Source organism: Gigantopelta aegis, chromosome 7 (assembly GCF_016097555.1).
Source record: "Gigantopelta aegis isolate Gae_Host chromosome 7, Gae_host_genome, whole genome shotgun sequence".
NCBI lineage: Eukaryota > Metazoa > Mollusca > Gastropoda > Neomphalida > Peltospiridae > Gigantopelta > Gigantopelta aegis.
The window spans coordinates 45,019,604-45,047,264 of record NC_054705.1 but is presented as its reverse complement, the minus strand read 5'-3'; the positions used below and the strand labels follow the sequence as shown (position 1 = coordinate 45,047,264).

General features: G+C 37.8%; 1 protein-coding gene across 1 annotated transcript in view; it reads left to right on the top strand.

Moving 5' to 3' along the window:
- Nucleotides 1–27,661, top strand: part of LOC121377400 (PAS domain-containing serine/threonine-protein kinase-like) — a 72,518-nt gene that overhangs the window by 3,933 nt on the left and 40,924 nt on the right. The window contains exons 3-5 of the mRNA XM_041505381.1: nucleotides 20,629–20,884; nucleotides 21,874–22,079; nucleotides 25,790–25,957. Coding sequence (XP_041361315.1) covers nucleotides 20,629–20,884; nucleotides 21,874–22,079; nucleotides 25,790–25,957 — 630 coding nt within the window. The remainder of the gene's footprint in view (nucleotides 1–20,628; nucleotides 20,885–21,873; nucleotides 22,080–25,789; nucleotides 25,958–27,661) is intronic.

Sequence of the window (27,661 nt, the reverse complement as noted above, 5' to 3'; positions counted from 1 at the left end):
TTTAGAAGTCTCGAAAAAATTAGTATTATAGTTACACGTTCCCTTTTGAGCATTTTGCTACATGCACAAAATCATATTATGCTGTTCAAAAATTAAAGGGACTGTCCTGAGTTTCAGCCATAGCAAGAGTTCCGTCTCCCCATTCCCCAACAAAATAAACATGTATCCTACTTTTTTTCTTGATTTTTCAAACAATATCTTATCTCAAACATGTTTTAAATGTAAAATACTACATGCATAAAATCATTTGGGATTTCGGTTCGGGGTTTTTGCATATTTTATTTAAGTTAACATTTTGACAAAATTAATTACTCTTATCATTACTGTATGATTTTCTAAACCCTGACCCAAAACTTAACCCATTTTGTTTCTGTGGGAGGCCCCATACTCCCTGTTGACACTGGTTGCATTCACTTCCATAGTGCCATACCCAAACATTTCTTTCTGGCAGAAACAGTGCCTATGACGTAATTATTTCAAATTTCGTTTAGCAGGTAGAAGAAAAATAAATTGCAGTGTATATAATTTTGCACGAACAATTTTATCGTTCGTCTGTAGGTTATGCAAAACCAAAATTTGAATATCAACATAGACAAATCGTTCGTGCAAAAGCTATAATCACTCATCAGAAATTCCAAACAAATGTGTTGACTAATATCATTGTTTTGGAAAACTGCGTGTAGTGGGAAATCCCTGACCTTAGTGTACGTCATATGTGCTTGATGGTAATGTTCTAACCAGCTTTTTCTCCATCATTCAACGTGTTCAGCTATTTCCTTCACAACCACCGTTTACTTTCGTTATAAAATGCTACCTGCGTTAGCACGCCATCGACATATTTACAATTTACGAAAGTTTGCTGAAATTCTCAGTCCTTACGTCACGATATTCGGTGTTTGAAGTATGTCACAGAACCTTTATGGGTAGTTTCTTACATTATATTATATACTGCTACCATTAGATTGATGTTACCTTGTATTATGAACATGCACCACGGTGCGCTAGATCTCGTGCCACCATCGCGGGAAAATCGTGTTCTCGTTACTATGAATAGCATTTATAATTTCCAATGAATCCAAACTGATGTTAATAAATGTTTATTAAATTATATCGAGGTTTTAAAATGTTTGACAGATATCATATACTGATCAATATTATACTTGGTCAAGCCTACATTAAAATTGGTTAAATATTATTGACAACAAAAATTCTTCCCCAACAGAGATTTTGAAACAGGTCGATTTTCATAGGTCGGTCAGGTTAGGACAAACAAACCTAATTTTTATTTTCGCCTGGTAGCTTTTAAGTTAGTCCTAGCACACAAAAACTGTATTTTCGTATTTATGATAGAAGAAAAGCTACGAAAATCAATCATCTTAGATTCTAGTTAGAATATTGTTGCCCATTAACCGTTTCATTTGTATCCGAACTACTGAAGAAAATTGTTCGTGTAAACACTAAAACCACATGAACAACATATTGGTTGTCTGAAAAATTAAAATTTTATGCCCTGCTTTCAGTCATATTTATTTGCTTCAAATGTCACTTTTTTAAAAACTACCCTAGGCAGGCTCAAAATTGCCGTCGGTGGACTGTTTTACCCATGGCAATTCTTTTTAAAAATTGCAGTGGGAGAAAACGTCTTAAGTTCGAGCCCTGTACTACTTCCAATAATAAAATTTAAATAAAAATGTGTTTGTATGTTTCATCCAAAACTTGATTTTATTAAGTAGTTGATAATGTATCATTATGTTAAAGTTAGTCTCTGGTTAACATATTATAACATGTACAAATATGAAATACAAGCTAAAATGCACTTTTAAAACACTTGTGTGTCTTCGCTATGAAGGGAGATCGTCAAAAGCATACGCTCAATTTGTCACCTGTGCCGCCATTGCTCGGCAAAGCACAAATGATAGTCTGTTGTCAGTTTCAGTTGACACATGCGTTTGCGGATTTGAAATTGTAGGGTTCGTCTCAAAAAATGAAATGAGAAATATTGTGCTGTACGAAGAACGTTCGGTTGAGGATACGGTAGTAGAGTCTTTCGTTAAAACCGGTTTGATGTTGACAGTGTAATATCGACATCGTACCTTCCTATTTCAGAATTAACATTTTATAAAGTGTTAGAAGAACTTTCAAAGTTTAGTTTGTATACTAGTAACTCATTGATCATGTATAATATTTTTTAATAAATATATAAAGTAGACAATGAATGTTTTCACTTCTTAATTTTTACATGTGTTAAAATCGACAAATTCAAATAAATATTCTTTTGTTTGGAAAGGGCAAAGTTTGTTCATTTTGTTTAACGACATCAGTGTTAGAGCATATTGTTTTAAGAGGAAACTGGTGCATGTGCAGGGAGGAGGGTAGACAGGATATCACATACCATGGCATTTTGTGTACCAGTCATGGCGCACTGGCTGGAACAAGCCTGCCAATGGGGATCGATCTTAGACCGACTGCGCATTTAAAAAAATACCTTTTTAGGTCTAAGTAATGAATACAAATAACATATAGTCTTGAAAAATGTTGCGTAAATGGAACACAACACCCTCTTCCTCTACCCCTAGAGCGTTATGTAATTATTAACACCCCTTACATGTAACGCGTATGCCAACCGCTGGCCACTGTCTAAATTTCAAGAGAAATCCCCCACCGACCACTGGAAAGATGTTGTACCATACCTATATGGATATAAATATCTTTTGGAGATATGAGATGACCCCTCAATTAAGACAGTTAAATTTGTTAAAAATCATGTGAGAAGCCCAGCACCTGCGCAAATCACGTAAAGTCCCAGTTTTACTGGCATCCTGCTAAATGAAGAAAAACAAAGCTATCCATTGCGTTTGTAGTTGACCTAGATAATGTAGATAAGCGAGCATTGCGAAACTATAGAAAGAAAGAAATGTTTTATTTAACAACGCACTCAACACATTTTATTTACGGTTATATGGCGTCAGACATATGGTTACGGACCACACAGATTTTGAGAGGAAACCCTCTGTCGCCACTACATGAGCTACTCTTTCTGATTAGAAGCAAGGGATCTTTTATTTGCGCTTCCCACAGGCAGGATAGCACAAACCATGGCCTTTGTTGAACCAGTTATGGATCACTGGTCGGTGCAAGTGGTTTACACCTACCCATTGAGCCTTGCGGAGCACTCACTCAGGGTTTGGAGTTGGTATTTAGATTAAAAATTCCATACCTCGACTGGGATCAGAACCCAGTACCTACCACCCTGTAGACCGATGGCCTAACCATGACGCCACCGAGGCCAGTACGCAAAACTATAGCGATGTGATAATATGCACCAAACAGAACTGGATCATCTATTCTAAATGCTTAAATAATAAAAATATGCTAGTGACTACAGCTTTAACAATCGAGACTTTCTGTGGGTCCGAACATACAGTGTTTGAGATTAAAAATTTAGGGCAGTATCCCAGTTGGATACTAACATTTCGAAATCTGGTATCCCACCTGAGAATTTAGTATCCCACTTAATTGAGTTGGGGAAGATATTGTTACGGCATAGCATTAGACTGGGTGCGAACTCGAAAAATACTGTTACTTAAATTCACCAGTAAATGACGACTTTCATTGTTTCAGTGAAAAATAAAAACTCACGATTAAAAACCCCCCCACCATTTTATGGTATCCTGGTGGGATACTGGGTTATTGAAGTCTGGTATTCAAAATTAAATTCAGGTATCCCCTGGATATCGGGATACTGTTAATCTCGAACACTGACATAGACCCCCCCCCCCCCCCCATTCCCAAAAGAAAGTGGCACTGAAAGTTCCCAATTTTTGTATAAAAAAATTCCTGATATATGTATCTAATTTTATATATATATATTGTAATAAATTAATTTAACTGTGGCCTGAAAAAATATCCCAAGTATGATTTACTCACACTAATTTTACCAGTCTGCTACTAGTAATGCCATAGAAAATTGCAAGAATGATTTAATGCAAATTTTCAATTCTCAAAGACCTGCTAATGGTAAAAATGTGCCATGTTTCTTCTTGTGTCCCATTAGGCTGTTTCTTATTCCAGTCAGTGCTCCACCACTGCATGGTCGTACAAAGGTTGTGGTATATACTATCCTGTCTGGGATAATTAATGCATATAAAATATCCCTTGCTGCTAGTTAAAAGGAGTAACCTATGGCATGGTGGGAGCAGGGTTTCCTTTCATTGGGGAGGGGAGGGGAGGGGGGATTTAGCTCAGTTGAGTGCTCACTTGAGGTGCTTGCATCACAGGATCGAACCACCTTGATGGATCCATTCAACTGATTGTTTTTTTTTCTCGTTCCAACCAGTGCACCACAACTGGTCAAATGCCATGGTATGTGCTTTCCTGTCTGTGGGAAAGTGCATATAAAAGATCTCTTGCTGCATTAGGAAAAATGAAGCGGATTTCCTCCGATGACTAACTATCAGAATCATCAAATATTTAACGTACAATAGCCGATGATTAATTAATCCATGTGTTCTAGTGGTTTCTATAAAACATACATGTAAAAAAATTTTTTTTACCTGACAGCTTTAACAGGGAAATGTTTTTTGTCAAAATACTTCTAGTCACCTGATAAAATTTTGATTAGCTGAGTTCTACTTGTTTAATGTTTTAAAGTTGTGTAGCAATCTCTGAAACTTGTGTACATAACAAATCACATACGATATTCAATCAAATGTTCCCTGTTAACTTTAAGCCCAATATCATAACCACTGGGCTATTAAGGTGAGAATGATGGATCAGGTGCTTTTTGCTTTTGTAAGTAAGATTTGTGTCGGTACTGACTCAGCATGTCGGGTTATAACAGTGCATTTAAATCAGTTGATTTCTCTTTTGTTGTGGTCCATTTTGCTGTGCAACACGATAGATTGTCAACAGTTTAATTACGATGACTTTGTGATGTGAGAGAAAAAAATAATAATTAAAGTTTGTTACGTTTAACAACACCACTAGAGAACATTGATTAATTAGTCATTGGCTACTGGATGTCAAACATTTGGTAATCCTGATGTATAGTCTAGAGAGGAAACCTGCTTTGTTTTTCAGTATGATTAGCAAGGGATCTTTTATATACACCATTCCATAAACCGAATAGTACACACCATAGCCTTTAATAAACCAGTCTTGGTGCACTGGCTGGAACGAGAAATAACCCAATGGGTCCACCGACTGCATCAGAAAGCGAGCGAGCTTGATTAATTTATGAATTAACATCAGTACGTTGGTTTACACGTAGATACTTGTGGTGGTACATGTAGGGGCAGAACATAGCCCAGTGGTAAAGCTTTCTCCTGATGCATTCAAAGGCTGTGGTATGTGCTATCCTGTGTGCGGGATGGTGTATATAAAAGATCCCTTGCTACTAATGGAAAAATGTAGCGGGTTTCATCTCTAGGACTATGTAAAAATTACCAAATATTTGACATCCAATAGCCGATGATTTATAAATCAATGTGTTCTAGTGGTGTTGTTAAACAAAGAAACTTTTACTGGTATCTGTATGTCAAGTATACAAACATTGATGGTGTAATGCACTGGTTGAATGGCTCCACCGAGGTGGTTTGATCCTGCGATGCAAGCACCTCAGGCGAGCACTCAGCCAAGCTAAATCCTACCCCTACCCCCCCCCCCCCCATCGCCCCAATGTACACAGAGATATGCTTTTTCATCTTTTCTATGATTTTAGGGTTTTATTTTTAAAATTAATTTTTTTATTTAAAATGTTTTATTTTATTTTAAATATACTAAATAATTTTCACGAAATAGATTGCTTTAAAACAGCGTATCTCTGCTTATTAAACTGCTTTTGTTAAATCATACAATGATCAAAGTAATGCTGTCTTGACCAGTTTTTACCGGTTATCATCACAGAGGGCCACATGAAGATTTTGTTTTGCCTGCGATCCCCTCTATGTTCATATTCACACATTAGTTTGACCCAATTATTAGCTTACCGGACCGAGTGTCCAGCAGGAATTTAAGCCAATTTCGACCTCTGTTATGAGCTTAAACTTGGTGATTATATTATAAAATATATTCACCAAATTCATTTTGAATTCATATTTGCGAAGCCATAGCTCAAACTTAAGTTAGAGTTGTTCAAAAATTGATCTCAAGTTGGAAGCGTGAGGCCAGTATCTTTTTTTTTATATACCAACCACCCACAAAATAATATTTTTTATTTACCGTACACAAAATATGCATAGAAAAAACGTAGCAGATACACCAGATATAAACAGTATATTATGTCGTTTCCCACCACTCCCTTGAGACAATCCCAGCTCTCCTCGAAGGTGTTATATGTGTTAACACTTAAAAATTAGCAGTGACATGTTCTGCACACAGTTCAGCAAGGTTCAGTGGGTCATCTAACAGTTGACTTGATGGTTAGAGCACTTCAGTGTTTCCCCTAGGAGTCGGAAGGACCCCACATCGACCCCGTGAATTTCTTTACCGGTTCATTTCTGTGCTTAATTCGCCTGCAAATGCTAGTAGTCATAAATATACTAGTATTCCACAAATATGTACATTGTTAGAGCCTGGTGGCCAGTGAGGGGAAAAATAATAAACCATCATGATGATGATCGAATGAAAAAAAACAAAAAAACAAAAACAACATCAATCGTATGTAAAAAGGAAAACTGATCTACATGTCAATACTTTCGATTTCAATTTAGCAAGTGAATTTTTTATCAGGGCTCGAACTTAACGGCGGCACCGGCGGCAATTGCCGTCGTTGAGATATAAGTTGCCGTAGGTAGAGACCATCACCGATGGCACTTTTGTGCCGTCGGTAAAGCTCCTCAACATTGGCGAAATGTATACACCTGGTGTACGTTATGTGCCAATATTTAACATTTGCACATTTAAAAGATGTCTACATATAACACGATAGCCTTTCAGTCAGGTTTATTTGCTGCAAATGTCACTTTTAAAAAAATTGCCATAGGCAGGCTCAAAATTGCCGTCGGTGGACTGTTTCACCCATTGTAATTCTTTTAAACATTGCCATAGGCAGGCTCAAAATTGCCGTCGGTGGACTATTACACCCATTGTAATTCTTTTAAACATTGCCATAAGCAGGCTCAAAATTGCCGTCGGTGGACTATTACACCCATTGTAATTCTTTTAAACATTGCCATAAGCAGGCTCAAAATTGCCGTCGGTGGACTGTTTCACCCATTGTAATTCTTTTAAACATTGCCATAAGCAGGCTCAAAATTGCCGTCGGTGGACTGTTTCACCCATTGTAATTCTTTTAAACATTGCCATAAGCAGGCTCAAAATTGCCGTCGGTGGACTGTTTCACCCATTGTAATTCTTTTAAACATTGCAGTGGGAGACAAATTCTTAAGTTTGAGTCCTGTTTTATCATGACCAGTAAAAAAATTATCCATTGGTCAGTATGGGAAGTAATTTTTTTTTTTAATTCTAGAACCCCTGATATACATACAGAAGTAGGGCTAATGAATATTCAATCATGGATAATTAATTTTTAAAATCACCAATCCCATGATTAGTGGATTTTCAAAATTTTTCTAGAAGACCTGGGTTTTACTTTTAGATAAATAGATAGATAACAGATAATACTAATAATACATATTACAATCAGTAATTCAGTCTTAGTCTAATACTTTTATACTTCTTTTTAAAATTATTGTTTTTTATTGCAAATATTTAATAATAATAAACATTATTATTAAAATCTATCTTAAAATATCTCCTGTACATGTACATGACACCCTCATGTATTCCATAATGCATCTAAAAACAACTGGAAATTAAAAAAAACATAACTGGGGAGCATGCCCCCCAAACTCCCCTAGCATTTTCGCACCCTTTGGGGGCTCGGTTAACGTCAAACTATTTTGCCAACCCTCTGAACAAAAATCCTGGGGGAAACACTGGCACTTACCTGAGGAGCTTGGGGTTGTAGGAGCGAACTACCTCAGCGGACCCGGCATTGGGTTTTTCCTGTCCCAACCAGTGATAGAAATATGCAGAATTTTTTACTAGGCCACCAGACAAAAACATCTAGAATTCTTACTTGTCTGCCAATATTTTCACTTGTCCAAACAAATGGTTTATTTTATTCAAGTATCAAGATGATGTTTGTGATTGCTAAAAATGAAACTGCACTGAAAATTTATACTTGTCCACTGGACAACCACCGAGTGCTTATTTTGAACACTGCCAACCATGGCTCCACAACTAGTATATCAGAGACTGGTTATCAGAATGGGATATGGATGCCTTTTAATAAAAGTGGAAATGTGATATAGACGGCTCAGCTCTGTGTTTAAACTGTATACCAACCTGTACAGTACAGTAAAGAATAACACAGTGTATTACACAGGTATGTGTAATACCCATCATATGAAATAGTAAATTAACAAAGAAGTATTTAAATGATGACCTGAGAATAGTACTTTCATCAGTGATTAACAATGAGATTTGAGTATTTATAACGGTTGTCAAAAAATAACTTCCCCTTTAAAAAAATATAATAATAATTATTTTTCAACAACCGTTATCAATGGGTCTATGTAGCACAAACAAGAAAGAAAGAAAGAAATGTTTTATTTAACAACACACTCAACACATTTTATTTATGGCCGTATGGCATCAGTCTTATGGTTAAGGACCACACAGATATTGAGAGAGGAAACCCGCTGTCACCACTTCATGGGCTACTCTTTTCGATTAGCAGCAAGGGGTCCTTTATATGCACCATTCCAAAGACAGAATAGTACATACCACGGCCTTTGTTATACCAGTTGTGGAGCACTGGATGGAATGAGAAATAGCCCAATGGGTCCACCGACAGGGATCGATCCTAGACCAACCGCGCATCAAGCGAATGCCTTACCACTGGGCTACGTCCTGCCCTAGCACAAACCAATGCTTTATATTAAATTACAGTTGGTACGTTCGATTCACCTCCCATGGCTGAGTGCGTACATGTGAGCGTGGTATTTCCACTTGTTTTGAAATACAATTACAGTTGGTACGTTCGATTCACCTCCCATGGCTGAGTGCGTATGTGAGCGTGGTATTTCCACTTGTTTTGAAATACAATTACAGTTGGTACGTTCGATTCACCTCCCATGGCTGAGTGCGTATGTGAGCGTGGTATTTCCACTTGTTTTGAAATACAATTACAGTTGGTACGTTCGATTCACCTCCCATGGCTGAGTGCGTACATGTGAGCGTGGTATTTCCACTTGTTTTGAAATACAATTACAGTTGGTACGTTCGATTCACCTCCCATGGCTGAGTGCGTATGTGAGCGTGGTATTTCCACTTGTTTTGAAATACAATTACAGTTGGTACCTTCGATTCACCTCCCATGGCTGAGTGCGTACATGTGAGCGTGGTATATCCACTTGTTTTGAAATACAATTACAGTTGGTACGTTCGATTCACCTCCCATGGCTGAGTGCGTATGTGAGCGTGGTATTTCCACTTGTTTTGAAATACAATTACAGTTGGTACGTTCGATTCACCTCCCATGGCTGAGTGCGTACATGTGAGCGTGGTATTTCCACTTGTTTTGAAATACAATTACAGTTGGTACGTTCGATTCACCTCCCATGGCTGAGTGCGTATGTGAGCGTGGTATTTCCACTTGTTTTGAAATACAATTACAGTTGGTACGTTCGATTCACCTCCCATGGCTGAGTGCGTACATGTGAGCGTGGTATTTCCACTTGTTTTGAAATACAATTACAGTTGGTACGTTCGATTCACCTCTCATGGCTGAGTGCGTATGTGAGCGTGGTATTTCCACTTGTTTTGAAATACAATTACAGTTGGTACGTTCGATTCACCTCCCATGGCTGAGTGCGTATGTGAGCGTGGTATTTCCACTTGTTTTGAAATACAATTACAGTTGGTACCTTCGATTCACCTCCCATGGCTGAGTGCGTACATGTGAGCGTGGTATTTCCACTTGTTTTGAAATACAATTACAGTTGGTACGTTCGATTCACCTCCCATGGCTGAGTGCGTACATGTGAGCGTGGTATATCCACTTGTTTTGAAATACAATTACAGTTGGTACGTTCGATTCACCTCCCATGGCTGAGTGCGTATGTGAGCGTGGTATTTCCACTTGTTTTGAAATACAATTACAGTTGGTACGTTCGATTCACCTCCCATGGCTGAGTGCGTACATGTGAGCGTGGTATTTCCACTTGTTTTGAAATACAATTACAGTTGGTACGTTCGATTCACCTCCCATGGCTGAGTGCGTATGTGAGCGTGGTATTTCCACTTGTTTTGAAATACAATTACAGTTGGTACCTTCGATTCACCTCCCATGGCTGAGTGCGTATGTGAGCGTGGTATTTCCACTTGTTTTGAAATACAATTACAGTTGGTACCTTCGATTCACCTCCCATGGCTGAGTGCGTATGTGAGCGTGGTATTTCCACTTGTTTTGAAATACAATTACAGTTGGTACGTTCGATTCACCTCCCATGGCTGAGTGCGTATGTGAGCGTGGTATTTCCACTTGTTTTGAAATACAATTACAGTTGGTACCTTCGATTCACCTCCCATGGCTGAGTGCGTGTATGTGAGCGTGGTATTTCCACTTGTTTTGAAATACAATTACAGTTGGTACGTTCGATTCACCTCCCATGGCTGAGTGCGTATGTGAGCGTGGTATTTCCACTTGTTTTGAAATACAATTACAGTTGGTACGTTCGATTCACCTCCCATGGCTGAGTGCGTATGTGAGCGTGGTATTTCCACTTGTTTTGAAATACAATTACAGTTGGTACCTTCGATTCACCTCCCATGGCTGAGTGCGTATGTGAGCGCGGTATTTCCACTTGTTTTGAAATACAATTACAGTTGGTACGTTCGATTCACCTCCCATGGCTGAGTGCGTACATGTGAGCGTGGTATTTCCACTTGTTTTGAAATAAAATTACAGTTGGTACGTTCGATTCACCTCCCATGGCTGAGTGCGTACATATGAGCATGGTATTTCCACTTGTTTTGAAATAAAATTACAGTTGGTACCTTCGATTCACCTCCCATGGCTGAGTGCGTATGTGGGCGCGGTATTTCCACTTGTTTTGAAATAAAATTACAGTTGGTACCTTCGATTCACCTCCCATGGCTGAGTGCGTACATGTGAGTGTGGTATTAATTTCCACTTGTTTTGAAATAAAATTACAGTTGGTACCTTCGATTCACCTCCCATGGCTGAGTGCGTATGTGAGCGCGGTATTTCCACTTGTTTTGAAATACAATTACAGTTGCAGGGCTGCCAACCATTAAGATTTATGCGGAATCATTACGCCATTACGCCTGTAATCTGAAAGATTACGGCAAATCCGCGTTTTCCTGTTTTTTGGGGTGTTTTTTTTTGGTAATAACCTACCACCCCTACAAATCACATAAATTGGACTCGCCCAACTAGCCGCAAATGCGCATGGAAGTTTTTTTTGTGCGCGCAGCGCACTTCGGGATAGACGTAGCTTGTGAAACGACGCCATTTTGTAAAGATGTCGAAAAAACGCGAACGATCAGAGCCATATGAACTGTGCAAAGCTCAGAAAAAGCCAAAAGTAGTACAGAAGTATAAACAGGACTACAGCAATGAGTGGCCTGTTTTGAAGGCCAGTTCTGTTAGTAATACTAGTGCATTTTGCACTTTATGTCGTATTGATTTTTCTGTTGCCCATGGCGGGAAAAATGATTGCCAAAGGCACATCAAAACGAAGAAACACCAGGACATCGTTGAGGCCAGCGATAAAACAATTCATAAACAAATATCTGGATATTTTACACAGCAAAAGGTTTATACGACGGGTCACAATTCACGCAAAAATTATTACTCTTTCCCGTTTTTAAGTGTTGGCAGCTGTGTAGTTGGTACCTTCGATTCACCTCCCATGGCTGAGTGCGTATGTGAGCGTGGTATTTCCACTTGTTTTGAAATAGAATTTAATCACATTTTAGTGATCACACATACTGCTGCGTCCATGACACAGTCTCCTACAGTGTAGCCTCCTGGGTGGTTGTTGACGGAATTTGCAACTCAAAGAGATTTTAAAAGAAAACTTCTTAGAAATGTGGTTATTTTTAGACTTGTTTTATTTGACATGGACAAGGAAGGATACGTATATGATATGGAATGTATGGGAAGGGCATAGTGACAACCCACACAGGGCTTCTAGAATGTTTATAAAATCCACTAGCCATGGGATCAGTAAAAGAGTTAATGCTATGGGACAAGGAAGGATACGTATATGATATGGAATGTATGGGAAGGGCATAGTGGCAACCCACACAGGGCTTCTAGAATGTTTATCAAATCCACTAGCCATGGGATCAGTAAAAGAGTTAATGCTATGGGACAAGGAAGGATACGTATATGATATGGAATGTATGGGAAGGGCATAATGACAACCCACACAGGGCTTCTAGAATGTTTATAAATCCACTAGCCATGGGATCAGTAAAAGAGTTAATGCTATGGGACAAGGAAGGATACGTATATGATATGGAATGTATGGGAAGGGCATAATGACAACCCACACAGGGCTTCTAGAATGTTTATCAAATCCACTAGCCATGGGATCAGTAAAAGAGTTAATGCTATGGGACAAGGAAGGATACGTATATGATATGGAATGTATGGGAAGGGCATAGTGGCAACCCACACAGGGCTTCTAGAATGTTTATAAAATCCACTAGCCATGGGATCAGTAAAAGAGTTAATGCTATGGGACAAGGAAGGATACGTATATGATATGGAATGTATGGGAAGGGCATAGTGGCAACCCACACAGGGCTTCTAGAATGTTTATAAAATCCACTAGCCATGGGATCAGTAAAAGAGTTAATGCTATGGGACAAGGAAGGATACGTATATGATATGGAATGTATGGGAAGGGCATAGTGGCAACCCACACAGGGCTTCTAGAATGTTTATAAAATCCACTAGCCATGGGATCAGTAAAAGAGTTAATACAATGGGACAAGGAAGGATACGTATATGATATGGAATGTATGGGAAGGGCATAGTGGCAACCCACACAGGGCTTCTAGAATGTTTATAAAATCCACTAGCCATGGGATCAGTAAAAGAGTTAATGCTATGGGACAAGGAAGGATACGTATATGATATGGAATGTATGGGAAGGGCATAGTGGCAACCCACACAGGGCTTCTAGAATGTTTATAAAATCCACTAGCCATGGGATCAGTAAAAGAGTTAATGCTATGGGACAAGGAAGGATACGTATATGATATGGAATGTATGGGAAGGGCATAGTGGCAACCCACACAGGGCTTCTAGAATGTTTATCAAATCCACTAGCCATGGGATCAGTAAAAGAGTTAATGCTATGGGACAAGGAAGGATACGTATATGATATAGAATGTATGGGAAGGGCATAGTGGCAACCCACACAGGGCTTCTAGAATGTTTATCAAATCCACTAGCCATGGGATCAGTAAAAGAGTTAATGCTATGGGACAAGGAAGGATACGTATATGATATGGAATGTATGGGAAGGGCATAATGACAACCCACACAGGGCTTCTAGAATGTTTATCAAATCCACTAGCCATGGGATCAGTAATTAAAAACATTTACTAGCCACAATTAAAAATTCATTAGCCCTTTATTGGCAATTGATAAAAAGACACACTTTCGTATTACTCTCGAGTGCCAAATAAACGTACACCTATGTTTATTAAATTTGTGAAAAAATATTGGTGTCTACGCTTATTCAGCACCCTACGTTTAATTACATCTAAAAAAAAATGTAACCCCCTACGCTAATTCGGCACCCAACGCTTATTACAATTCTTAATTTATCAAATGGTACCAATTTTCCGCGATCACGGAATTGCGGACAGAATTCCGGAATTCCCAATTTTCCGAGTTGTCAAATAAAATGCCGACTTTTGTGGTCAAATAATACATTTATTTATTAATATACATACATTGTTTTTCTGCTTAATTGATCATTTGAACCATTAAGGCACAACAAAGTATGTTACTCTACAACAAAATGTAAACACACGTTTACGAACATTGTTGACCGCCATTTTGTTTTTATCGCTTGGCTCGGTTCGGTTTTATTCGGTTGGGTAAATTCCAAGGATGCGTTCGATTGAGTGCTCGCCTGTAAATCGATGCAACAGTTCTTGCAAGCACTTTATTATATAAATTAATCAATTACACTTCAACACTTCATCTTTTCACCAAACATTGAAGATGGGAGTACCGAATTCTTAAAGGTAAATATGACTTTTTAAGCTATGTATACTAGAGTAGATAAAGTACAGTTCCTTTAGGATAAGGGGAACTGGCCCAAACTTTATCAACATTCTTTCCACTTTTTATACATATATTTTGTTTTACATTACAAATTCCACTCATTTTAATTACAAATTCCACTCAACCTTTTTATTTTCAATTGCAAATAGTCTATTAGAAATTAGCGATAAAAATTAGACAGAGTTACATCCCCTAACCGCTGGCATGGCCGTTGACCACAGTTGTTTGTGAATCTTCAGCTGAGATTTATGCATGCCAGCCCCAGGCATCATAAGTGTCCCCACCTATGCTTTAAAAATAAAGAATGTTACAGGTAAAAATTAAGTTCATGAAATTACGTCTTGTTATAATTAAATATAGGAGATGAATCTAGCGAGCTGTCATCCACCCTGATTGTTTTGGTTTTCAAGCCTGGAACTTTATGGATTTTTTTTCAAAGCTGCAATCTCTCCTCACATTAATTATCATAATTTCATTTAAACGTACAAACACACAGTTTTAATTAATTGTGTGTGACAATAACACAGTTGTAACAGTTAGATAATAGAAAAACATGTTTATAGAGAACACATTTTTTTGATACTATGGAATTTGCTACAAGTTATTTATTTCTGAGCCGCTTGTTTTCTAAATTAAATAACAATACTTGAATAGTATATTTTTGTTATTTCCAAAACACTTATTTTTATTTTTACATGAAACCAAATTCTGTCTTCATTACTAGTCAATTTTTACAATTTAGCTAAATTTCCAGACTCTATGCTAATTCCGCACTCTACTCTTATTGGTTTTTAAAAAAGATTCCACACCCTATGCTAATTCCGCACCCTACTTTTAATTGATTTTAGACAAATTTCCAGACCCTATGTTTATTCAGCCCCTATGTTTATTAGGCACTCGAGAGTACCAGCTCCAATTTCATGTATTGTAAAGCTTGGAGACATGAAAGTGAGTCTGTAAAAATAATATATTTGGATGCACATGAATCCTTAATCTGTTCCAGGGTTTTAATGATGGCCCAACTTTCAGCAGTAAAGATTGATGCTGAATCGGGCAATCTCATCAAAGTAAATGAAATGCAGTGTCCCAATTTCAAAAGATTTCAAACCCATAACCACCTATAGTCCTTCCCACAGGGAATGTCTTTGTTTTCATACTATGGAATTTACTACAAGCTATTTTTTACTGAGCCGAATGTTTTTTTTAAATTGCACACACAAAAATGTTAATTTATTGTTAATTCGAAAACACTTTTACTTTTCTTCTTACGTCAAATCAAACTGAAATTATTTACAAAACATTTTGTTGGAGGATGGGACGGACTATAGATGGGGCACATATAATATGTTTTGTTTTTATTACGTACACTCATAATGTTTTCTGGCTGAAAGCCTGCGTAGGATGATCATCTTCCTCTGTGGACTGGAATTTGCATCCCGTGGTTCATGACTGCTACATTAAAGGTTGTGGTATGTGCTGCCCTTGCTGTCTTATCATTAAGAGTGGCCTATTTGGTGGCAGCAGTGGTTTTCCCCTTTCTGTCAGTCATGTGTCAAATTATGTTAAAGGAAGGGACAATTACGGCATTTGGCCGTAACGATATATAACACACATTATTGTTTAATGTCAACAAGTATAATTGTATAGTTAATTAATAAAACGCTTAAATGTGACGGCTATTATATATAACAGGCGCAGCCATTTTGTACCATCCCAGTGAATACGCCCTCTGGCGAGCTGGTGGTTACGTAATACCTAACATGTCACGTCAGAAATTAGTCTTCGAACTGAAAAAACAAAACATACCTGATTTTTCTGGATGCATCGCAATGTTCTGTAATAATATCCATCCCAGTAAGCCGACAACAAGTATATATTATTTTTCAATGCAAAATAAGACACCATTGTCAAAGTGTTGAAATAACTGTATTATGTTTTATACATAAATTAACCCATGTACTGAAATAATAATCAGAGTGTGTCCTTGGTTAATTGATCTTTTTTTTCCGTGGCCCGTACCTGTGGTTCCTGATTGGCAGGTGTATATTTATATGGTCCCCAGACACTTTGTCTAGACACTAAAAAGACGTGCCTCTTTTATTAAGATAAATACTAAATAGCCACGAGGACGCCCCTCAATTCATAATGGACATCACTTTATTACTGGAAGTAATTCTGTAAAACCCTTGATTAAGTAGACTTTCCCATCTAAAATCACAAAACTGACCAATTATGTAGTCCATTTCATTCTACTGATGCAAATTGAAATATATTTAGTTAAATAGTTTATTATCAGGAAAGTGAACTTGCACAAACTCTTGCATCTGGGGTTATCTTTTGAACGGGCAAAGTGCGACATCGTTTGGCAGAAAGCATTTTGTAATTTTGAAAAAAACGGGAATTCCGTTTCAGATAGGTATTTCCGCGATTCCGTGATCGCGGAAAATCAGTGCCTCTACTCTAGAGCGTTACATAATTAGTAACACCCCCTTACATGTAACGCGTATGCCAACAGCTGGCCATTGTCAAAATTTCAAGGCAAATCCTCCACCCACCGACCCCTGAAAGGCATTGTACCATATCTCTATGGATATAAATATGTTTTGGAGATATGAGATGACCCCTCAATCAAGACAGTTAAATTTGTTTTTAAAAATGCGAAATCTCACGTGATCTCTTGTTGGTAGGAGCCCGTCAAAAGTGTCCCACTTTCAAAATACTGGCTTTGTTTTTGACCTGGATAAGCCAGCGTAGTGAAACCAATGGGAGTGTGGCGTCATATATGCACCAAATGTAATTGGATTTTCTGTTCTATATACTTAAATAATAAAAATATTCCGGATAATGCCGCTTTAACTCTAAAATTATGCATTTTTCATTTGTTAAAGTGTCAGTATGTGTTGGTGGTCCGGGTATGCATCTTTCCAACACATAAGGCTCTTAATTGAGTTTACCCTCCCTTTAAATAGCCCTGGTTTAAAAATGTGCTGAGGTGTCTTTAAACAAAACATTCCTTTCCTTTCTTTTGAATGTTCCTCGTGATGACATCATTCTGCAGAACAGTCTGGTTCAGGTTAGTCAGAACAACCACATGTTAAAACACCAAATAGTCCTGGTTTAAAAATGTGCTGAGGTGTTGTTAAACAAACATTCCTTTCTTTTGAATGTTCCTCCTGACCGGACATCATTCTGCAGAAAAAGTCCATGGCTGAGGTCTGCATGCTATCTACAGATCAATTCTGCTCGAAGACACTTCATTACACTATCAATTATTAATCACCTGGCAAAGCTTGTACCAGATTCAGCTGGCCACTGTATCCACTTACGTCTAGTCTGTGCTGGGCTATATGAATGTAGGTGTGTGGATTATGTACTCGCATAAAAGTAGATAGCCAGTCACAAGCGGTTCAAGGTATTGCTTCTTTTTTTTATTATCCTTTTTACTTACACTACTTTACATTTTAAAGCATAAAAAAAGTTAAAGTTTGCATTGTTTAACAACACCACAAGAACACATTGGCTATTGCATGTCAAGTGATTGCTAATTCTGGCAGGATATAGTCTTAGAGGAAAACTCTTACATTGTTCTGTTAACAGCAAGGGATCTTTCCACAAACGACAGTACATTCTACTACCTTTAACATACCAGTGATTGGGCACTGCCTTTAATATACCAGTAGTTCGGCACTGCCTTTAACATACCAGCGATTGGGCACTGCCTTTAACATACCAGCGATTGGGCACTGCCTTTAACATACCAGCGGTTGGGCACTGCCTTTAACATAGCAGCGGTTGGGCACTGCCTTTAACATACCAGCGGTTGGGCACTGCCTTTAACATACCAGCGGTTGGGCATTACCTTTAATATACCAGCGATTGGGCATTGCCTTTAATATACCAGTGATTGGGCATTGCCTTTAATATACCAGTGATTGGGCATTGCCTTTAATATACCAGTGATTGGGCATTGCCTTTAATATACCAGTGATTGGGCACTGCCTTTAACATACTAGTGATTGGACATTGCCTTTAACATACCAGTGATTGGGCATTGCCTTTAACATAATATACCAGTGATTGGACATTGCCTTTAATATACCAGTGATTGGGCACTGCCTTTAACATACCAGTGATTGGGCACTGCCTTTAACATACCAGTGATTGGACAGTGCCTTTAACATACCAGTGATTGGACATTGCCTTTAACATACCAGTGATTGGGCACTGCCTTTAACATACCAGTGATTGAGCATTGCCTTTAACATACCAGTGATTGGGCATTGCCTTTAATATACCAGTGATTGAGCATTGCCTTTAATATACCAGCGATTGGGCATTGCCTTTAACATACCAGTGATTGGGCACTGCCTTTAACATACCAGTGATTGGACATTGCCTTTAACATACCAGCGATTGGACATTGCCTTTAACATACCAGCGATTGGGCACTGCCTTTAACATACCAGCGGTTGGGCACTGCCTTTAACATACCAGCGATTGGGCCCTGCCTTTAACATACCAGCGATTGGGCACTGCCTTTAACATACCAGTGATTGGGCATTACCTTTAATATACCAGCAACTGAACACTGGCAGGGTTAGACAAATCGACTGTCCCTCGGTCCCATCTAGTGGATTTGTGGTCCTGATCTAGTGAATGTTATCAACTGTATTACTATATTATGAACCTGAATCCGTGTACCAGAATATTTTGGTATTCATTGGAGAGCACTGTTGTGCAATCCTTGTGACTTTTTTCTGATCAAAAAAATATCATGGAAGGCACCATCAATAGCATGCTTGATGCTGTATACTTTTCACCAGTAATGCCATACTTGTGGAAAGCACCATCAATAGCATGCTTGATGCTGTCTGCAGAGACTCAACCAAAATTGCTCATCTTTTGGCATTTAAAAAAAAGATTCAATAGGCTGGGCTCTGACTACTGTCTTCACATAAATCAACTCTATTTTGTCTCCATCGGTGGGCCCATTGGGCTATTTCTCACTCCAGCCAGTGCACCACGACTGGTACATCAAAGGCCATAGTATGTGCTATCCTGTCTATGGGATGGTGCATATAAAAGATTCCTTGAGCTGCTAATCGAAAAGAATAGCCCATGAAGTGGCGAAAGCAGGTTTCCTCCCTCAATATCTGTGTGGTCTTTAACCATATATCCGATGCCATATAACCGTAAACAAAATGTGTTGAGTGCGTCGTGAAATAAAACATTTTCTTCCTTCCTTTCTTATCGCTGTTATGTTTTCAGAGCATATTTTACACTGTAGTTTGTATATTTTGTTATCATCATCAACTTCAAACAAAAAGTCATTACTGAAATTCCATTTCTTAAAAGTCCCAATGTCAATGGACTCCCATCGACATCATTAATAAACTATTTCCTGTTAACATTACATTTAAATTCAATGCCTTACCCTAGCCTCCTTTGTTATTGCTGTTATGTTCTCAGACTGAGAGCATATTTTACACACTACATGTAGTTTGGATATTTTGTTATTATCATCAACTTCAAACAAAAAGTCATTACTGAAATTTCATTTTTTTTAACGTTCCCATGTGCATCAACTCCATCGTTAATATACTGTTTTCCGGTAATTCTACGTTTAAATTAAATGTTCTTGCAAACTATTCGGCACACATCTAGTTGATGACGCTGCTAAAATGCGGACGTTCTGAAATTGTATCGGTGTGTGCAAACATAGGTATGAAAAACCAAATCCAGAAGTAAACTTATCTTGTGGGTGCTGCTTAAACGTGGATTGCCGAAATTGCTTGCAATTGCACAAGTGCACTCAAACATCAGTGCAATTTCGTATGAGAAAACAAAACGCGGAGGTAAATTCATCTAGTGGATGCTGCTTAAACGTGGAATGACTATAATTGCATGCAATTGCACAAGTGTGCGCAAACATCGGTGCAATTCCTTAAAAGAAAATGAAACGCGGAAGTCTGGAATGCATTCCCTAGTTTACGTTCAGAAACAAAACTACCCTTAATGTTGAAATTTCTATCGAGAACGAAACACCGTTCTTGACTTTTCTTACATGTGGTTACCTCCCGGTAACCTGAACAACCAATCTCGACTTATTTCGATGCCTGAATATTGCTAACATTGTATTGAATTTTATATCTTGCTATTACTGAATATTCTGCTAGTGCCACTGTGTATATTCATTGAACGTTTCTCGAAGGGTGAATGACATTAACACTGATAATATTACTAGCACTCTTGTATTGAATTATCACTCGTGCTATTTTTTTCTTCAGAAATCCAATGTGTATTCTACGACCTGTGACATTCGCCGCACATTGTTAGAAGGGAAGATGGAAGGCCGACTGGCGTTTGGCTCTCCATCCTACCCGTCCCCGCTGGACCGAGTTCGATCCCACAGGAAGGACCGGGCTCTACAGATGGGTCTGCCCTCCTACGCTGAGGAGTCGTTTGAGCTGAACCAGTCCTACCCGAAAGTCTCCAAGCCGAAGCTTAATCAGCAAGAGTTGTCTGCTCCCAAGATCAGCATTGGTATTTGTTTGTTTTTTTACTGGGCTAACTCTGTCACTCAGGATATGTTTACTGGACTAACTCTGTCACTCATGAAATGTTTACTGGGCCAACTCTGTCACTCATGAAATGTGTACTGGTTTAATTCTGTCACTCATGAAATTTGTCAGTTGTGAATGTTAAAAAACACCTAATTTTATTGTAATTTTGTGAAATAATTTAATGTAGTGAAAGTCCATAATTTTATATCTGATTGGGTTTATTAGTCTCCCTGCCGGTCCGACATGAGGGGACTAGGGAGACTTCAGTTTCTCTCCAGGTCTGTGTAAGAGTTATCTGTGATGGACGTTTGTTTTGTTGTAGATGATGGTCTCAATGACTTCAGTTTCTCTCCTGGTCTGTGTAAGAGTTAACTGTGATGGACGTTTGTTTTGTTGTAGTTGATGGTCTCAATGACTTAGTTTCTCTCCTGGTCTGTGTAAGAGTTATCTGTGATGGACGTTTGTTTTGTTGTAGGCGATGGTATTAATGACATTTGTTTTGTTGTGGGTGATGGTCTGAATGACTTCAGTTTCTCCCCTGGTCTGTGTAAGAGTTATTTGTGATGGACGTTTGTTTTGTTGTGGGTGATGGTCTGAATGACTTCAGTTTCTTCCCTGGTTTGTGTAAGAGTTATCTGTGATGGACGTTTGTTTTGTTGTAAGTGATGGTCTGAATGACTTCAGTTTCTCCCCTGGTCTGTGTAAGAGTTATTTGTGATGGATGTTTGTTTTGTTGTGGGTGATGGTCTGAATGCTTCAGTTTCTCCCCTAGTCGGTGTAAGAGTTATCTGTGATGGATGTTTATTTTGTTGTAAGCGATGGTCTCAATGACTTCAGTTTCTCCCCTGGTTTGTGTAAGAGTTATCTGTGATGGACGTTTGTTTTGTTGTAGGTGATGGTCTCAATGACTTCAGTTTCTCCCCTGGTCTGTGTAAGAGTTATCTGTGATGGACGTTTGTTTTGTTGTAGGTGATGGTCTCAATGACTTCAGTTTCTCTCCCGGTCTGTGTAAGGGTTCGTTCTCCACGGCCGGTGACTCACTGAGTGGACAGTCTCTCAATGAGAGTTGGTCGTTCTACAACTACGTGGGCGGCGGCCAGAGCGGTGTGGCCTTCCCCACCACCGTGCGCAACCCCAACAAGGCGATATGCACCATCAATGCCAAGACGTCGGAGGTGAGTCAAGTGATGTCAGATGGTTTAACGTGCAGGGCACACTCTGCAGCGAATATTTTATTTTCAAAATCTTGACTAGTGATATTTCTAGTCAATTGAAAGTTGATTAGAAACTACTGTTCAAAGTTTTAAAAGTGTGTAGCAATTTCTGAAACTTGCATAGCGAATCGTGATGTGATACTGAACAAAATGTTCTCTGCCCATTGCCAATTTTCATACAATGTGGATACAACATTTTGTATTTGGTTAAAGAAAAGTTATTTAAATTAACCACTTTTGACAAATAACTACTCTAGATCTGAAAACTGGCGAAAGCAAACTTCGTTCTGGCAGTGTGAGCCCTGAACATGCATTTTGAGAGCCAGCTGTTGGGGAATATGCCTGTCTTGGGCACAGGTTCTGGCAGTGGCTAGTTCTTTCGTCCAAGATGGGACTGAAGAAGGTTTACCACTTGTACATAATATGACGATTTCACTGCTCTAGCGTCTTTATTTCTTATACGATTTTCATAAAACTTTATATGTAGGAATAGAATCATGATGTCTTGAATGAGTTCACATTTTGCCTCTTCTGCGTCAGGTCAAGGTCACTAGTACTAAAAATTAAAATATGTCATCACTCTAGTGACTTCATTTCTTGTCCCGTTTTCTTATGTAGGAATAGGATCGTGATGTCTTGAATGAGTTTACGTTTCACCTCTGTCAAAGGTCAAGGTCACCGTTACTAAAATAAAAATTAAGCCATCACCACTAACAAGTTCATTTCTCATCCAATTTACATGGAACTTCAGGCATAGGAATAGGATCAGGACATCTTGAATGAGTTCATGTTTCAACTCTTTGCGTGAAAGGTCAAGGACACTAGGATAGATTACAACGTCACTACTCTAGATACCAAGTTAATTTCTCATATTACAACGTCACCACTCTAGATACCAAGCTAATTTCTTGTATTACATCACTACTCTAGATACCAAGTTAATTTCTTGTATTACATCACTACTCTAGATACCAAGTTAATTTCTTGTATTACATCACTACTCTAGATACCAAGTTAATTTCTTGTATTACATCACTACTCTAGATACCAAGTTAATTTCTCATATTACGTCACTACTCTAGATACCAAGTTAATTTCTTGTATTACATCACTACTCTAGATACCAAGTTAATTTCTTGTATTACATCACTACTCTAGATACCAAGTTAATTTCTTGTATTACATCACTACTCTAGATACCAAGTTAATTTCTTGTATTACATCACTACTCTAGATACCAAGTTAATTTCTCATATTACGTCACTACTCTAGATACCAAGTTAATTTCTTGTATTACATACTACACTAGATACCAGTTAACTCTAGATACCAAGATACCAAGTTAATTTCTCATATTACAACGTCACCACTCTAGATACCAAGTTAATTTCTCATATTACACCGTCACCACTCTAGATACCAAGTTAATTTCTCATATTACACGTCACTACTCTAGATACCAAGTTAATTTCTCATATTACAACGTCACCACTCTAGATACCAAGTTAATTTCTCATATTACATCACTACTCTAGATACCAAGTTAATTTCTCATATTACAACGTCACCACTCTAGATACCAAGTTAATTTCTTGTATTACATCACTACTCTAGATACCAAGTTAATTTCTTGTATTACATCACTACTCTAGATACCAAGTTAATTTCTCATATTACAAAGTTACTACTCTAGATACCAAGTTAATTTCTCATATTACGTCACTACTCTAGATACCAAGTTAATTTCTCATATTACATCACTACTCTAGATACCAAGTTAATTTCTCATATTACAAAGTCACTACTCTAGATACCAAGTTAATTTCTCATATTACACCGTCACTACTCTAGATACCAAGTTAATTTCTCATATTACAACGTCACCACTCTAGATACCAAGTTAATTTCTCATATTACAACGTCACCACTCTAGATACCAAGTTAATTTCTCATATTACAACATCACCACTCTAGATACCAAGTTAATTTCTCATATTACAACATCACCACTCTAGATACCAAGTTAATTTCTCATATTACAACATCACTACTCTAGATACCAAGTTAATTTCTCATATTACAACATCACTACTCTAGATACCAAGTTAATTTCTCATATTACAACATCACTACTCTAGATACCAAGTTAATTTCTCATATTACAACGTCACCACTCTAGATACCAAGTCATAATTTACTCTAGATACCAGTTAATTACAACATCACTACTCTAGATACCAAGTTAATTTCTCATATTACAACGTCACCACTCTAGATACCAAGTTAATTTCTCATATTACATCACTACTAGATCAGTTAACTCTAGATACCAAGTTAAGTTTTCATATTCATACTCTAGATACCAAGTTAATTTCTCACGTCACTACTCTAGATACCAAGTTAATTTCTCATATTACAACGTCACCACTCTAGATACCAAGTTAATTTCTCATATTACAACGTCACCACTCTAGATACCAAGTTAATTTCTCATATTTACTCTAGATACGTCACTACTCTAGATACCAAGTTAATTTCTCATATTACAACGTCACCACTCTAGATACCAAGTTAATTTCTCATATTTCACCACTCTAGATACCAAGTTAATTTCTCATATTACAACGTCACTACTCTAGATACCAAGTTAATTTCTCATATTACAACGTCACCACTCTAGATACCAAGTTAATTTCTCATATTACATCACTACTCTAGATACCAAGTTAATTTCTCATATTACATCACTACTCTAGATACCAAGTTAATTTCTCATATTACGTCACTACTCTAGATACCAAGTTAATTTCTCATATTACGTCACTACTCTAGATACCAAGTTAATTTCTCATATTACACCGTCACTACTCTAGATACCAAGTTAATTTCTCATATTACACCGTCACTACACTAGATACCAAGTTAATTTCTCATATTACAACATCACTACTCTAGATACCAAGTTAATTTCTCATATTACACCGTCACTACACTAGATACCAAGTTAATTTCTCATATTACGTCACTACTCTAGATACCAAGTTAATTTCTCATATTGCATCACTACTCTAGATACCAAGTTAATTTCTCATATTACACCGTCACTACACTAGATACCAAGTTGGGGGGGGGGGGGGGGACGTAGCCCAGTGGTAAAGCTTGTTGCACGGTTGGTGTAGGATCGATCCCCGTCAGTGGGCCATATAAAAGATCCCTTGCTACTAATGGAAAAATGCAGCAGGTTTCCTCTCTAAGACTATATGTCAAAATTACCAAATGTTTGACATCAAATAGCCAATGATTAATAAATCAATGTGCTCTAGTGGTGTCGTTAAACAAAACAAACTTCAATCATGACGGGATTTGCATAATTTCATTTGCTTTTTTTTTTTTATAACATTCTTCTGTGATTTATCTTCCAGATTCTGATAGCGAATGACATGGTGTGTGAACTGTTCGGTTACGACTAGACATTTTGTAATATTCTGTTATTTATTTTCTAGATTCTGATAATGAATGACATGGCGTGTGAACTGTTCGGTTACGACCAGACATTTTGTAACATTGTACTGTGATTTATCTTCCAGATTCTGAGAACGAATGACATGGCGTGTGAACTGTTCGGCTATGACCAGACATTTTGTAACATTGTACTGTGATTTATCTTCCAGATTCTGATAGCGAATGACATGGCGTGTGAACTGTTCGGCTACGACCAGTCTGATCTGGTGGGGATGAAGCTGAAGGATTTAATACACCTCAAACCACGCGACCAGAAAACACTGGCCGAGTCGCATCTCGAGCCAACAGGGGAAGTTGTCTCCCTTTCCGGAATAGTGGTATGTTTATGTTTTATGTTTAAATCGTGTGTTCTCACAAGCAGTAAATGGAACCTACCTATGCATTTAAGGTGATGTTAGCACTCAGATCATCTTAAGTGCATAGCTACCGTATGGATTTAAGGTGATGTTAGTGCTAAGATCATCTAAAGTGCATAGCTACCTATGCATTTAAGATGATCTTAGAGCTAAGATCACCTTAAGTACATAGCTACCTATACATTTAAGGTGATGTTAGTGCTAAGATCACCTTAAGTGCATAGCTACCTATGCATTTAAGGTGATGTTAGCGCTAAGATCACCTTAAGTGCATAGCTACCGTATGTATTTAAAGGAGACCGGACACCAAAAGACATGTAGTGTGTAATGGATTAAGTTAGCGTCAAAGACCACATTACTCTAACGCCCGGCTCGCTGTGAGGCACCGGTCAGCTGCACGTCTTAGGTTTGGGGTAAAAACAGAAGTGGGCGGGATTATGCATAGATCTGAACGAGAGCGAGGCAATACGTCATCGGTGAGAGTTACCAAGCAATATCGGTACACGTGTTGCTTCTTTGGTTGTGCCTTTTAGTCTTATTTTCTTTCTTTTTTTTGTCTCCAGGTTTATCGGAAATTTAATTTACAAGATAATTAGTGTTATTATATACTGTCGACGTAATTATATGATGGTTAACTGTGCAGTGTTTAACTGCAACAGTAACAGCAATGCATCCCAAGAAATGGCCAACATCATGGTTTCGATTTCCAAAAAAACCCGAAAGTTGTTTTAAAACATGGACGCATTATTGTCGTCGAATGGGCTTTACACCAACTAAATACAGCAGGTTATGGTACATTTACAATGTGAAAATTAAAACAAGTATGTACTTAAGATATACATTAAATAAAGGTATTGCAATTATTTACCTATAATTACCAAATTAATTTTCACCGACAGCCCATAACAACTCCATACTAACGTCTCTTGATCTAGTTGGTTTGTTAACCTCATAACAAAACACCTTCAAAACGTGAATTATTACGTTAGTTAACAATGTTTATCGTCAGTTCAGTATATTGTCATTAAAATTAAAATGCTAGCACTTTGGCAGGAACAACATATGTACTCTGGCCAAAGGAATGATGGTTAAATAATTTTAAAGCTAATGTCGATTATTAAAGCATAATAAAAGTGTACTTTTTAATGCTTTCTGTATGTCATATTAAAAGTACTCTACACCAAATAATTATTTTAATACCTACCCTGGGTTTCTGCCAGAGGGTGCGGAGGGTAAACTTACATGTATGTACTAAAAAATCTCAGAAATTAATGTATATATATATGCTTTATTTTTTTCGATAGATTATAGTAACATAATTGCTGTTTAAAATTTATAAAAGTGCATGAAATAAAATGTTCAATAAAAAACCCATTTCAAACCTATAACCACCCAATATATACACTCTATAATATATAAACTCTACATCAGATTTTGGTTACAATGGCAAAATTTAATGTGGTAAAGAAAAGCTCACAAGTTGGGGGCGCACCCCCCCCCCCCTCCAGTATGTGGAGCAAACTACTTGAAACAGTTGGTTTGAAATCATGATTACAAAATCGTAAAGATAAAAGGAACTGGTTCCTAACTTCACCCTCTACATATTTACATTTGTATAGGCCTGTAGGAACGATATTTGAAGTGGGCGGGGGGGGGATACAGTCT